The 15855-nt window shown below is 45.8% G+C and overlaps 1 protein-coding gene across 1 annotated transcript in view; it reads right to left on the bottom strand.

Moving 5' to 3' along the window:
- Window positions 1-307: 307 nt before the first annotated feature.
- Window positions 308-15855, bottom strand: part of LOC308305103 (uncharacterized protein) — a gene marked incomplete at its 5' end in the record, with an annotated part of 110222 nt that continues 94674 nt past the window's right edge. Inside the window, 9 exons of the mRNA XM_080749770.1 lie at window positions 308-662; window positions 2232-2449; window positions 3276-3458; window positions 3904-4061; window positions 6852-7063; window positions 9242-9649; window positions 10549-10670; window positions 12849-13151; window positions 13898-14625. Coding sequence (XP_080605896.1) covers window positions 507-662; window positions 2232-2449; window positions 3276-3458; window positions 3904-4061; window positions 6852-7063; window positions 9242-9649; window positions 10549-10670; window positions 12849-13151; window positions 13898-14625 — 2488 coding nt within the window. The 3' untranslated portion in view covers window positions 308-506. The remainder of the gene's footprint in view (window positions 663-2231; window positions 2450-3275; window positions 3459-3903; window positions 4062-6851; window positions 7064-9241; window positions 9650-10548; window positions 10671-12848; window positions 13152-13897; window positions 14626-15855) is intronic.

Here is a 15855-nt window from a genome sequence, read left to right as displayed (position 1 = left end):
AATTTGACAACTTTCCACACCTTCAAACATCCTTTCAACTCTCTCTCTCTCTCTGTCTCTCTCTCTTTTCTGTCTTTCTATCTCTCTTTTCTATCTCTCTCTCTCTCTCTCTCTCTCTCTCTCTCTCTCTCTGTCTCTCTCTCTTTTCTGTCTTTCTATCTCTCTTTTCTCTCTCTTCTTGTGTAGTCCTCTTTTTGTGTAGTCCTCTCGTTGTAGTCCTTTCATTTTGTAGTCCTCTCCATCAGAACTCCACCTTGCAGGTGGGGAAGGGGAGTGATGGGGTTTGTAGTCCACTATCATCAGTTTGTAGTCCTCTCCTCAGAATGCGGGAAGGGGAGGTGTGGGGATTGTAGTTTTTTTTTGTCCTCTGATCAGAACTCCACCTTGCAGGCGGGGAGGGGAGGTATGGGGGTTGTAGTCCTTTATGATCATTCTGTAGTCCTCTCCTCAGAATATGGGAAGGGGAAGTATGGGGGTTGTAGTCCATTATAATTTGTAGTCCTCCATCAGAACTCCACCTTGCACGCGGGGAAGGTCTCTTCCTGCATGGCCACGGTGCTGTTGCTGCCCAGCACGTTGATTGACAGCTCTCTCTGCCTATCCAGCGTCTCCTGGTACCACTGGTGCATCGCCACCGACTCCAACGTGGGGATCAGGGTCACCTGTTGATGACACCGAGAGGTCAGAGGTCATTCATCAGTAAGGGTGACTTCGCGTGGCAACGGGGGACTGCCCCATAGGTTACCCAACTCCCGTTGGGTCGTACAGCGTCGGCAGGTTAGATAATCACCCGCGTCGCGGTTACTGAGGTTAGGTTTAGGGTTAGGTTTAGAGGTGGTGGTCAATCCAAAGGGTGTTCGACCTAATGACATGTTACCGTGGCAACGTGGCATTATTGCGACCAAAGGTCGCAGTTTACCATGAGATATGTCACAGCTTGTCCGTCCGCGTGTAGACGCGTGTGCACACATTTTTATGGTCTATCCACGATTTTCCTACGCCCCATAGTGCATTGCGCAGACGTTTGCACCGATCTTCCGCCGCCGATTTACAAGCTCACAACGGGTTGCATCTGCGACGCGACGTGAGCTTGTATGTCTGCTGTTAAACCCGGAAGTTTGGTCCTGATAGTCTCCAGTAAACCCCCGGGGAAAATTGTGGATAGGTTTGCTGCTCTGACATCATGCTCTGATGTCACTGTGATGACACATCTTGTCCACGTATCCGTGTATCTCTGAAGGTCACGCCTGACACATCACAGGTGACATCACCTATGTAAAAGTCCATATATGGGTATTCCCCAGAATCCCTTTTATGCCCATATATTAAGATCCCTGATGTCACTGGCCAGATGGCCGAGACATGGCCCATATCTGTGTAGCTGGTTCAGATAAGGATCTCCATGTATGGGCATAAAAGGGATTGTATTAAGGGTGTGAATCTCCATCACTGTGGCGATACGATACGCATCTCGATACACTGCCAGCGATACGATATCATTGCGATACATTGAAATCCTGCCGATACGATGCATTACGATTCACCCCTGTTCCCGATACGATTCCCGATTCGATGCGATTTGTCTGCGATTCAATCCTGCACAATGTGATACGATGCGATACGATGCGATTCGGTGAGATTCAACACAATGCAAAGGTTTTATACCCATTCCCAAAACAGGTGCTAAAAATGCATTATATTTCATTTCCAAGCAATTTATTGTTTTACTGTAGTAGGCTCTGTCTAACAACCCAACTTATTGAATTCTTGGAAAACACAAAGGGTGGTAGAATTGTTTGATTAATAATCATATAGGATATCATTATTATATATCATTACATGGGTCTTCAACAGGTGGTCAGGGACCCCCTAGGGTCCTCAGAGTTATGGGAGGCTGCTAGGTGTTGGTACTTCCTTATATGGTCACTAGGTGTTGGTAGACGTCCTTATATGGTCACTAGGTGCTGGTACATGTCCATATATGGTCACTAGGTGTTGGTAAGTCCATATATGGTCACTAGGTGTTGGTAAGTCCATATATGGTCACCTGTGTTGGTACTTCCTTATAAGGTCACTAGATGTTGGTAGACGTCCTTATATGGTCACTAGATGTTGGTAGACATCCTTATATGGTCACTAGGTGTTGGTAAGTCCATATATGGTCACTAGGTGCTGGTACATGTCCATATATGGTCACTAGGTGTCGGTACGTCCTAATAAGGTGTTGGTACCTGTAGGTCGGGCCAGGAGCTCTTCCCCTCCAGCAGAGCATCCAGGATGGGTCTCATCAGCGCCTCCTTGTGGCCGTCCTCTCCACTCAGAACGTAGTGCGAGGCGCGCAGCCGGCGGAACAGCTCCGCCCCCAGCGTGGAGGAGGCGGGGCCAGACGGCAGGTAGGCCAGGTCCACGTACACCGGGGGGGCGGAGCCAGAGCCAGACCTGCTGCCACCTGATTGGTTCAGGAAGGAGGAGACAAACAGAAAAGTATTTTATTTTTTATTTTTATCGGTGGTTCTCAAAGTGAGGTCAGAGGACTCCTTGAGGGGGGTTCCAGGGGGTCCATCATCATTTCATTTCGGTCTACTCGCTCTGTGTCTCAGAGAAGGGGTTCCCAAACTTTTTTTTTGTCTCAGGGCACCCCATAAATATTGTTTTAATCCGAGGCACCCCTACATTATAATTTTCACTCCCAGCACCTTATATTTATAGCATATCGTCGTTGTCGGGTGGAAACCTTGTATGTCCAAAACCATTTGTTTTGTATTTATCATCTATAAAATGTACTAAACTAGTGAAAACAGCAGATCTACAAGCTCACAACGGCTTGCATCATGAGGCGTTGTGTGCTTGTAGATCGACTGTTTTCACTAGTTTTGTGCGACAGTCTTGTATGATGAAGCAGGGCTTTGCTTTACCAAAAGACGTACACATTTGAAACTTGGAGATACAAGGTTTCTGCCCGACAGTGACGATATTTTAGTGATTATGTTGTGAGGAAAACGTTGAGATAACAGCCATTTTGGTTAGAACTGACTGAAAATAACTTTGTACTTCAAGTTTAAAATGACACTAAATATTTTTTCAAGTATCCAAATAAATTCCAAGTATTATCAAATGATCTCGCGGCACCCCTGGACTGCCGTCACGGCACCCCAGGGTGCCCCGTCACCCACTTTGAGGTTTACCTGAGGCTGTAGGAGGTCTAGAGGATCCTGGTCTAGAAGGTTTACCTGAGGCTGTAGGAGGTCTAGAGGATCCTGGTCTAAGAGGTTTACCTGAGGCTGTAGGAGGTCTAGAGGATCCTGGTCTAGCAGCAGAAGCAGACCCAGAGCTCCTGGCTGCAGCAGCTCTGGTGTCCAGACTGGAGCTGCTCCTCAGCGAGGCTGAAGCTCCACCGCGGCTCTGGATCTTCTGGGACCCTGAGGTGGAACTGCTCACCTTCTGACTGATCACACCTCCTAGAGACAACCAACCAGGATATGAGTTATACTACTGACCACACCTAGAGACCACCAGGATATGAGTTATACTACTGACCACACCTAGAGACCACCAGGATATGAGTTATACTACTGACCACACCTCCTAGAGACAACCAACCAGGATATGAGTTATACTACTGACCACACCTAGACACAGGGTTGTTTTTGACAGCAAATTTTGATTTAGTTTCAGTCATAGTCTTTTGAATAAAATGTAATTTAGTTGTAGTCGTAATTTAGTCACCTGAAAAGCTTTTGTTGTAGTCTACTTTTAGTCTTAGGGCGACTAAATCTACAGTTGATTTAGTCGACTAAAATGTATTTTGGCAGGCCTTGATGGCATCGTAATGACTGATTTTACACTTGGTTGCGTGGTGAAAATAGCAGATCTACAAGCTCACAACGCGTCGCGCTAGAGTACCTGCTCTCTTGCTCTTCCCTCCAGCGCTGGCTCCAGTCTTGGTGTTGGTGGGGGCGGAGTCGGGGGCGGGGTCAGCCATGCAGGCTCCAGGCTGGGGGGGCAGAGGGGGGAGGTCCTTCATGGGGGCCGGCGGGGGGTCCACGCCCTGGGGGGGTCCGCTGGGGGAGAGATTGATTGATTGATTGATTGATTGATTGATTGATTGATTGAATACTTTATTAGGAGGTTGCATAGGAAAAGGTAGTTTCATGACAGTACAGTTCACTGGTGCAAGGTCAACTAAAAGGAGATCCTAGTAAGCTTTTTGGCTTATTTACACAGGAAACCTTTATGTACCGTAATTGCCGGACTATAAGCCGCGGCTTTTTTGCCATGTTTTGAACCCTGCGGCTTATACAACGGTGCGGCTTATATAGAGATGTTTACAGCTAACGGCCAGTTAGTTCGTTTTACAATGGTCTTCAACAAGGATTTATATAGAGATTTTTTACAGCTAACGGCCACCAGGGGCGCTCTAGCGGGAAGCATGAAGGACACCTGCGGCTTATAGTCAGGTGTGGCTTATATATGTAAACATTTGTATTTTGTTCTAAATGTAGCTGATACGGCTTATAGTCAGGTGCTGCTTATAGTCCAGCAATTACGGTATCTCATATAACATTGAATGACAGACAGAACACAGTACTATGCAGTAGGAAAAAACTAAATACAGTAGATATTTACAATAGAATGGTCAGGGGGAGGGTAAGGCTGGGCTAGGTTTGTTTTTACCAGTTGTGAATGGCTGCCGCCTGTAAGTGGTTTTTCAGGGCGATTTTAAAGGGTGTTAGGGATTTACACTCCTGTAAGGCCTTCGGTAAGGCGTTCCACATTTTGGTGGTATAGCAGAAGAACGAGTTTGACCCTTTGTCACTGTTATTACATAATCGTCTAATAGCAATTATATAAGGAAATCGCAATCTCCAAACTGGCTTGGGAACGCCTCGGTATACTCCCTGAGGGAGTGGAGGAAGTTACTCGGCAGGGGCGTCAATTGGGTATGGCAGGGGTATGCAGCTGGGTCCAGGGGGGAAAATAAAAGTTACTTTTAAATTTAAATCCATGAATGTCTCTTTGTCTATCTGTGCTGGTTATTATGTTGTTAAATTACAGTAAAATAACTACAAATGCAAGATGTAGCAAAATGGTCACTTTAACAAGGTATTATAATTATATTCTCCCCATCTTGACAGAATGGTATATTCCCAGGTTCCGCAGGTCAGCTGCACAGGTGCAATGCATTATTGTTAATTGTGGCACGTTTACTAACATGCCAAGTTTAGCTGCACTTGAACAACCGTTCCAGGCTGCCATATCCAGCCCAAGAAACCATAGAAATGGGGGGAAAATTCAATGTACTGTAAAATAAATGTATCATGTCTGTTGCTAAGGTATGACTGGTGTCTTGACTGGTGTCTTTTTTCTAAGCATAAAGTTGTCAAATGTGTTGGTATTTTCTTTGACTATTTAGGTAATGTGTCATATCTACCATGTGCAACTTCAAAGCCTAAAACGACAAACAGAAATCTAATAGTCAACACATCGCATCGTGCACGATCTGTGCATGTAACATGTACCAGCGGTGTAGACCGGACCACAGCTTTCGAATAAAACAATCCCATTGGAAAAAGACATGTCCGTTATCAGGCTGTATCTGCCACTGTTTACAGAATAACTCATGTAAAAGGCTGTATCTGCCACTGTTTACAGAAAAACTCATGTAAAAGGCTGTATCTGCCACTGTTTACAGAATAACTCATGTAAAAGGCTGTATCTGCCACTGTTTACAGAATAACTCATGTAAAAGGCTGTATCTGCCACTGTTTACAGAATAACTCATGTAAAAGGCTGTATCTGCCACTGTTTACAGAAAAACTCATGTAAAAGGCTGAGCTGTGCGCTATGGTCCTGCGAGGGCACGTCGCGCACATAGCAGACGATATGTGTGCAGATCATATGCCAGGCGGGTAAAAGACTCAAACAGCTTAAAAATAAATAAAAAAAGTAAAAACGCATGAAAAAAGACCATGCTATGGCCGTGCAGGCAGCTTCCTTGTTTACAATGCAAACCTATGGAAGCGGAGACGCTATGACGCGGCCTCAGACCGGATACGGAAACCTAGATCCGGATACCGTTAGGAGGCGGGCCTAAAGAGTCCAAATCGGTGATAAACAGCGATCATACTTTTAATTGTTTCATAATGATTAAAGCTAATTACATTTCCGGGATCTACGGGCATAGCAGGGCGGTACAGCGGGAAATCTCCGGTTTCGACGGGGATCGTAGGAAATGAGTTAATTGAGTGACAGTTAATGGTCATGTAGAATGCTAGCTCTGGTCCATCGCGTCTCCTCCCGGAGACGCTCTGACAGACCCGTCGGGAAATGGCTAGACTCGAGATTGTCGGCCCCTCCGAGCGCTCAACATCAGTCAAAATAAACTAAACTACTTCACTACTCACCAAACCAAAGGTAGTTTTGCGCTGTTGAAAGTCTATTCTCCGTGGTGGTAAACCTCTCAGCACCCCACCCACTCTGTAAAATACATTATTTTTGTCATGAAATAAAACGCACACACCTCAGGCCACCTAGCGGCCACCGCAGATACAATGGTTCACAACCCGGAAATAAGCGGCGGTCGAGTTGGGTGCACTTTATTTCATGACAAAAATAATGTATTTTACAGAGTAGGTGGGGTGCTGAGGGGTTTACCACCGCGGAGAATAGACTTTCAACAACGCAAAACTACCTTTGGTTTGGTGAGTAGTGAAGTAGTTTTGTTTATTTTGACTGATGTTGAGCGCTCGGAGGGGCCGACAATCTCGAGTCTAGCCATTTCCCGACGGGTCTGTCAGAGCGTCTCCGGGAGGAGACGCGATGGACCAGAGCTAGCAGAATGCCAGCCCTACCCGTGGGTGAAGTGGTGACGGTGGGGATCGAACCCGCTGCCGCCCGAATCCTCGTCCTCCTCCTCCTCGTCTGATTGGCTGTCCACGGACGGACACTCCTCCGAGGCGGTGGGCAGCGATTGGCTGGCCGAGGAGGTGGGCGGGGTTTCCTGGCCCTGGGGAGAACGCCGGTCGCTGCAGGGGTCACAGGGGTCACCGCCGCACGACGGCTCCTGAAAGGTTCAAAAGGTTATTTTTTCTGTAATTAAGCAGACTATTTGATAGTAGTAAGATAATAGTAAGATAATAGTAAGGGGATTTTATAAGATATTTGACCAATCTGCAAAGTAAATCATTACCAAGAAATGTCTTCTCCAATGTGTTTCTAAAGGTGTGTAATAATATGTACTAAAAGGTTGAAATTCAACTCCTGGGAGAAACCTCATAAAAAACTGATTTGTGTTTGTGTTTCATTAACTTTACTATGCAGGGAAAAAAAAAAAATAATCTGCATGTGAGGGGTCAAACTAGGGGTTTTTCATGATTAGTCAGGGAATTTTAATAAAACCCTGGGAATAAATTCCTTACCAAACAATGTCTTCACCAATGTGTTTGTAAAGGTGTCTAGTAACATATCTAACAAAGATTGAAATTCAACATCCCTAGCAAAATATTTGACAGCTAGGGTAATTCTGGGTCTCATTCACTTACTATACACTATACTGTAAGGGAAGAAATCACTCCCAAAAATATGCTTTAAGTAGCATGTTAGGGGTCTAACTAGGTGTTTTTAATTATTCTGAATCCATTGCAAGCATTTGTTTTGCACGAAAAACATTCATTGGGCCAAAATCAGACGCAAAAAAACTATGGTTTAGTGATGAGTCATCACAAGGTGTATGGGGTCCATTTAATAAAATAACTGTGATTAGACGATTATTCTGTAATACTTTTGACATCCTAACCCATTCAGGCCTAAAATTATTGGATGCTTTAACTATTGAAAAATAGCAGATATACAAGCTCTGTGAGCTTGTGAGCTATTTTTGAAAAGTTGTGAAAATATGTGCAAATCTTTGAATATATGTATTTTTAAAGCAAATGTTTGTAACTGAAATGTTGCTTCTGGGTGGTCCCTGGAACTAGATATTTTGAGATGGGGGTCCGTGGCCAAATACATATCGTTTTGGGGGTCCTTCACATGAAAAGGTTTGAGACTAACTGAGCTCCAGTTAAGTGAAAAGGACCTTTTCTTTGACGATGGCTGGTCAGATTTCTGACAGAAACATAGGGTTTTTTCAAATAAACCTTAGAAGGATTCAAAAGACACTTATAGAATCGGGTCAAAATGTCAAATTTTCACTATTTTTCTAAAATAGCAGATCTACAAGCTGCCACGCTGTGAGCTTGTATATCTGCTATTGTTCAATATTTAAAGCATAAAATAATGATACACAATAATGTGTACCCGTTCTGAATGGGCTGATGTGTGTGTGGTGCCTGGGAGCGCGAGGACTAGCGCTAGACACTAGCTTTTACTGTTTCCACCCGTTGGTGATTTTACAACCTTTTGTGTCAAGTCTTGTAACTAAAACCTGTCTATTATGTTTATATCACCACTCAATCAATGCCATTTGAGACGTGAGTTTACAGAATCACTGTACACCATCTATCTACCCGTCTGGCCATCTCTCCTGTGGTTTGTTGACTTTGTTCACACACAGCGTACTGTGTCTGAAAAGCCCCAGTATCCACGTTACTATAGTAACCCGACATTGCACAGATCTACAAGCTCAATATGTGTCGCGGATGCGACGTGTAGTGAGCTTGTAGATCTGCTCCTTTCAAAGCCAGACCCGCGGTGCTGTACGGGGATGTATTAACTCGGGCTGTGGAGCAGCGAATTTTGGGCAGATGACAGGAATATTGTGGCTTATCGCCGAACCTTAATTGTGACTGAGTGTGACACAGGGGCAGTCATTTCAGAAGCCACTACTTTAGACCACAGCTGAAATTACTTTCTTTTTTTTTTCAGAAAAATGTGATAAAGCCACAAAAGCATTTCATAAATATCAGGCTACATTTCACTTAAACGCCAGAGCTTAACTGCATGTAAATAAGACTTTTTTTAATTAATGTGAGAGATCAGGCAGGTCATGGCAGGTTAGAAATGTATTTAGAACTTGAATATCTCAAAAGTAGTATTTCAGCATGGCATCATTCTATAAGCCATATCTTCAAAACTGTTGGGTCAATCTCCACAAAAAAAAAATCTATCACAATTGATAGATACGGGGGTGCGGTAATTAACGCAATAGCGTCGGTAATGGGAAGACGATAACCACGATAACAAAATGTAGATACCGACCCAGCTGTTAGATTAGACCATTATTCTGTAATAGGCTTCGTACCTGGCAGTGCTGGCCGTCCTCCGACAGCTCCTGAGGCCCGGCGCGGTGAGCCGGGTGGTCATGTGACCCGTCCAGGAGGTCAGGTGATCTGTCAGGTGACCTGGGGTGCTGGAACTCGCAGGGAGAGACCAGACACAGGTCCACGTCGTGAGGCGCGTCGTCCAGCGTGAGGCGCTGCAGCGCACCGCGCACCGCCTGGTCCTCCGAGCCGTCCCCGGGCGGACGCACCGCAGTGGTGTTGTTGTTGTTGTTGGAGGCGGAGCTCATGTTGGAGGCGGGGCTAAGGGGCTTTGATTCCATGGAGTCGGAGGAGGAGGCGTGTCCGTTGGCGGGAGGAGGCGGGACTAGCGGCTCAAAGGACACCGACAGCGAATCGTCTAGCTCCGTGGAGTGATGAGGGGAACCCACCTGAAACACGGTTAAAAAACAAATAAACCCGTTTAAAAACTCATTGATTGCCCTTTTCAAGATGGCCGCCAAGTACCAGGATGCCACGTTCCTAAATTTCTAGTGCACGGATACATTTTTAGTGCACGGATCGTGCACGCCAATGCCTAGATCATGCACCATATGTGTAGTACTTTTTAACAGGTTTCAAACAAAAAAATCCGCTTGGAAATCCGTTCAGGCATTCATGAGATAGAAGCCTTCAAAGTCAGACAAAACAAACATTTTGCCATTTTCAAAATGGCTGCCAAGTCGGGAAACTCGGGCCTTGGCAATCAATGAAGACCTGTCATTTCAAACCAGTCGGGGGCGTTAGGGATATTTTGTGCTAATCAGTCTAAAAGCGCCACATTTTGTGCAGATGTATCCCAGGGCTTGCTCTAATGATTTAGCTAGGGCGCCCGAGTCTGTGACCTTCGGGGTCGCCACAGCGGCCAAATCAAGTTGGGCTCCCATTGACTTTCTATACAGGAGGAAAATACAGAGAAAAGCTTTTTTTTTCTGGGTATGTAAGTAGGATGTGAGGGGTCAAACTAGGGGTTTGTCATGATGCTGAATCCATTGCAAGCTTTTATTTTGCAAAAAAAAAAAACATTCCTTGGGCTAGAAAACGCCCACAAAACGGTGAAAAGTGATGACTCTTCGCTTTTCATCAATCAACCGTTGTTTTCTTGGGCCATTTATAGCCCAAGGAATGTTTTTATTTATTTTTTATTTTTTTTGCAAAACAAATGCTGTATTCAACTGACCATCCCTGTAGAATAAAGATCTGGGCTACAATGTTATTTTCCCGGTGCAAAGCACAGAGACGAGTCGGTCAAACATAACGTCACATCCTTCTGTTTACAACCACACCTCACCTGGGCAGGCACGGAGGTCACGGAGGTCAGGGTGTCATGACCTCTGAACCCCAGGTTGGCCACGCCCACACTGCTGTCCTCACATGACCCCTGGAGGTCACCGTCCTCTGCAGGGGTGTGGCCTACGCATACACACACACACACACACACACACACACACACACACACACACACACACACACACACACACACACACACACACACACACACACACACACACACACGCACACGCACACACACACAGGGACGTGCAGAGAATGTTAGAGAGGCAGAGGCTGACATTTCTAACAGGACCTAAAATAGCAGACCTCCAAGCTCACAACGCGTTGCAGTGCGAAAAAAACAAACAAACTAGAAGCAGTGCTCTTCCGAGCACAGGTCTCCACCAGGCCAGGCGGCCTGTTATAGCACCACCATGAGGCTGATTTGAAAAGTCTGAAGTGGCATTTCTTCCTCGGCCTAGTGGGAATGTGCGTGCACAATTCGTTCGTGATTTGAGGCATTTTGTTAAAAACTGACCAATCTTACAAACTTTGAAAGCATCATTACAGATTGTTTTTAGACTGGCCATAGCAGGCAGCGTTTGCAAGCAACAAACCCAAACGTAGCGTAGCCCCCAGCCAGTGTCAGACACCCGCTTGTCTCAGTGGCTGCATAGTGGAGAGACAACGCATGGTGTGCTGCCATGTCTGATTATTATAAGCCACGTTGAGCTTGTTTTTATGAAAAGTTGCTTGTATGCTAAATAATGGTGGATGCGGTGGTGAGCTTGTAGGCCACTTTCAAATAGCCGACGTATATAGGTTTAAAGACCTCACGGGGCCTATATTCACTTATTTAAGCCTTGTTTTCATAGACCTGGTTGCTCTCGCAAAATTTGGCAACACAGTGAACACACTCACACCCGTCTATTTATAGTAATGACTGAAAACTTACAGAGGCTATTTGCTCAAGCTTGAAGCCTACTATAGTAGTCTATCTCTTGTTGTGTGCAAAACAATTTGTTCATAAATAAAGCACCTTGTAACTGAAGACGATGGCCAATATTGATGATAATGATAATAGAAAAGAAAATCTTTTTCCCCCCTTTTTATTTTTATTTTATATTGTTATTTTTTTTAACCCACGTTAAGGCTAAGAGGCACTGTCATAATTCAATTTGCTTAGAAGCAAAATAAAAAGAGATTTTTGGAAAGTCAAACTTCTTGTTTTTTTTATGGAAAACACGTACCGAACCGTACCGAAACCGTGACCCCAAAACCGAGGTACGAACCGAACCGTGGACTACACGAACCGTGGCACCCCTAGCACACACTAGGGCATTAACGAAAAAGTCGATTACACAAGTCGACTCTCACCATAGTGGGAAATAAAAAGACACACAAATATTGACCACTTTGTAAGCCGGCCGTACTTGCCCGTACTTGTCCGGACCACGCAATCAGCCGCCCGGACTTTCCCGTACTTTTATCATAAAAATGAAATTAATTATAATTGTTTAAAAAAAACTCTTTAAGAAAGCATCTCACGGGGGTAAAGCGTCAGAGACGTGATGACGTCATCTGCAACAGAGAAACTGGGATCCACGGGCGGCCATTACGTGCCATTCTATTGTATATGCAGCCAGTTGGCCAGCGCGTCTCCTCATATTTTTCGATCAGACGAAAGGCGGAATCAAGGCTTCGGAATGAGTGGATTACATGTGATTAGATCGCTGTGCGTGGAACGAGGACGTAATGTACTTTCGAGCGCTGTTTTTTATCGCTGTTTACCCCGTCTCCCTCCATGCAAATGACCGGAGGAAAACAGCCTTCAGCAGCATCAAAGTAGGTTGGCCGACCAAAAAATGTTCTTTATGCACGGTTTGCTGGCTTGCACTGAGCGATCCGAGCGTGTTGTTATGATTTGGTGCATTGCTTTTTTAAAACATGTTTATAAATAAATAGAAGATTGCACGGCAGTACCTCTGTACCCCTGTTTTTAAGGGGGTCCCCGTGGCTTTGAAAGGGTTAACCATAGGAAGTATTACGTCTATTTGTTTTTTCTTCACATGCATGCTATAAATTCCATAAGGATAGACCACACATGGTTTTATGATCAACTTTATCATCAACTTGCGACAGGCATTTCTCCTATTGAGTGAAAGATTAGCTATTTCTAGAAGAAATAAAATAATTAAGGTGTTTGTAATGTATTAAGGCATATTTGTCGTATTAGCCAGGGATCCTTTTAATGTGGCAGTACATTATTTATAAGGGGGAAAATCATAAAAAAAAAACATCAAGCCACAGAATCCTCACCTGTGCTGTTGGGGGCGCAGTCTCCCTGGGGGGCGGAGTCTCCCTGCCCATTGGCCAGCGCTCCGTCCAGGAGGCGGTACTCTGTGGGCGTCAGGTCAAAGTTCACGCTGCGCTGGGGCGTCCTGGCGGGGGGCGGGGCCGCGGCGGCGGCGGCCATCTTGGCGTGGTGTTGTTGCTCTGCCGGGGCGGTCTCCATGGCAACCGGTGGGTCGTCCTGGGGACCGAGCTCAGCGGGGGCGTGGCTGGGGGCGGGGACGGAAGCCACGCCTCCAAACGTGTTGCCGTGTTCAGCGCCATTCAGGGCTGTGTCACATGACCATAACATGTTAGTCACATGACCATAACATGTTAGTCACATGATCATCACATGATTAGGGCTGTCACGATTATGATGATATTTTACATGACGATTAATTGTCACTCGAATAATTGCGATTAAAGATTTAAAATTCATGGTGGGCCCTTTTAACTCGTCCAGTGCCACCACTAGATGGAGCCCAACTCCTGATCAACGGCCGGGCCAAGGCCCATTAAGGCCCATAGACAGTGCTGTACAAGCCCTGCGCAGCCGTGACGTGCGTGATGACTTTCGTGCGAAGGCCTTGGCTTCCTGTCCTCTTCCAAAAAAGCATAGATTCAGAGAAAACGGGCTTCAAAGTTGGCCATCTGCATTGGATTACATTGAATAAATCGGCCGAATATGACGATACTAACGCTAGTAAAAATGTAGGACGACTCGGACCACCTACGTTTTCAATAATCAGCTCACGGTAAGGACCAAAGCACAGTGTCGCTTGACGACAAAAAGAGCCGAACTAGTTCGGGATCGGCACAAGAGTTAAGTTATTCAATCATAACCTGCCAGTGTTGTGTAGTGTTGTGTTGTGTAACAACATACCAGTGTTGTGTAGTGTTGTGTAACAACATACCAGTGTTGTGTTGTGTAGTGTTGTGTAACAACATACAATATACCAGTGTTGTGTAGTGTTGTGTAACAACATACCAGTGTTGTGTTGTGTAGTGTTGTGTAGTGTTGTGTAACAACATACCAGTGTTGTGTGTTTCTGCTGGCGGTGCAGTGTTGTGATTGGCTCCCGCTCTGTGTTTGGCTCCTCCTCCTCTGTCTTTCTTAGAAATGCTCGTCTCTTTCTTCGCCGCTCCGTTCTTGGCTGAAGACTTCTTGGTGTTTTCAGCGTTGGCCGTCGACGCGGCCGCTGCTCTCTTGTTGACGACTCCCACGCTTTTCGCCGACGTCGTCGCGGTGGTGGATTTCTTCTCGTCCGCCTTGGCGTCCTTCTTGCTCGCGTCCGTCTTGGCCTTTGCGTCGGCGGCAGCAGCGGTGACTTTAGCTGCGTCTTTCTTCGGTGGTTTGGCGCCCCCCGGAGGTTCCTTCTTCGCTGCGTCTCTCTTTTTCGCGTCTCCCGCCGACGTAGCGGCGGCCGTGGCGGAGGTAGCGGCGGGTGGCTTTTCCTCTTTTTTCTTCACCTCTTTCGTCGTCAGCGCTTCTTTCTTGGACGGCGTCTTTTCTCCCGTCTTGGAGGAGGAGGGTTTCTGTTTAGCGTCGCCGTCTTTGGCCTTGGCCCGGTCGTCTTTCCCTTCCCTGGCCGCCGCCGTGTCCCCCGGCCCCGCCCCTGGCCCCGCCCCCGCCCCCGGCTGCGTCCTCAGCTTGGTCTTCACGTCCGCAGGTTTCTTAACGTCTCCTCCCGAGCCGCGGCCCAGCGGTTTGTCTCTGGTCAGGGAGCTGGCGGGGCGCGGGGCTGAGTCTTTGGTCAGAGACCTGAGACAAGAGGCAGAGATTACAGAAAGAAACAAAAAGGGGGGGGAAGCAAAACAATGAGTTACCACCGCAAGCCTCATTCTAAAATGCTCTAAAAAAGTAGATCAACTATATGCATGGGGACGAAAAGAGAATGTTTGAAAATGTCGGCCTCTACTGTAGTGACGTTCCTAAAACAGGGATGCCTTGTAGAAAGTGTTAATTACAGCATGGATTAACATGGGGTCTTTTTGGTCAACGGACCACGGCGCAGCATGCGGATCCTGCACAATCCATGGAATGGACACGCATGCACGCGCCCACGGCATTTAATGAGTTAACACAGTCGGTGCCGCATGTAAAGTGGGACCTCTTATATTGACGTGTTGCCACCAAAATGGTACAAAGGGTTAAAAAATTGTGTGCACGCTGGTGCACGAATTTGTGCACAGATCATGCACTATCCATGTGCACGCTTTTCACAGCTTTCAAACTAAAAAATCCGCTTGGAAATCCGTTCAGGCATTCAGGAGAAAGCAGCCATTATGTTTTCTTCAAATGTAAACAAACATGGCTGCCATGTTTGAAAGAGCCCCCGTTTTCTAACCTCAATTAACATTTTCATGAATACAGTATGGTTCCTATCGCTAGTTAAAAATTGCCTTTCAATCACCATTATATTCGTTTTGTCGAAATGTGGTCCAATTTATGTTAAAATTGATGATAAAGTTGCGGGGGGCGTGGCCAACTAAGCTGATACCAGCCGGCTGTGTTCTTCTTCGTGTGCTGTATTTCGGGAGGCTCCGACCACATTCTCCCATGTATCCCTGCGGTTGCACGTGACCGTTGTCAGCCAATAGCATCCTCTGATGCCTTTACAATCTATGATGGCAACACCCATGCCAAGGGGTCGAAAAGGGCCATTTGCGCTGCATAGAAACCAATGGCTTTGCATCGTCCATATTTTTCTACAGTCTATAGCCCCTTTTCGACTGCAGTTTTAGCACCACACCACACCACACTACACCACACCACATAAAAATATCTACATTTTCCATTACAAAAAAGTACCCCTATCGGTAAGAAACAAATTGACCCTTTTAACTGTGATTATAATACAATATAAATTTGTATTACAACCATCCTAATTATAATGCACTGTAATGGATTATAACTGTGATTATAATACATTATAAAGTATTAATGTATTACTATGATAATTATAATACACTATACTAGATTATAATAGTG

The sequence above is a fragment of the Nannobrachium achirus genome, assembly GCF_963921795.1.
Source record: "Nannobrachium achirus genome assembly, chromosome: 1".
Classification (NCBI taxonomy): Eukaryota; Metazoa; Chordata; class Actinopteri; order Myctophiformes; family Myctophidae; genus Nannobrachium; species Nannobrachium achirus.
Note: the sequence above shows the minus strand (reverse complement) of the source record. Positions and strands in the feature narration are given on the sequence as shown.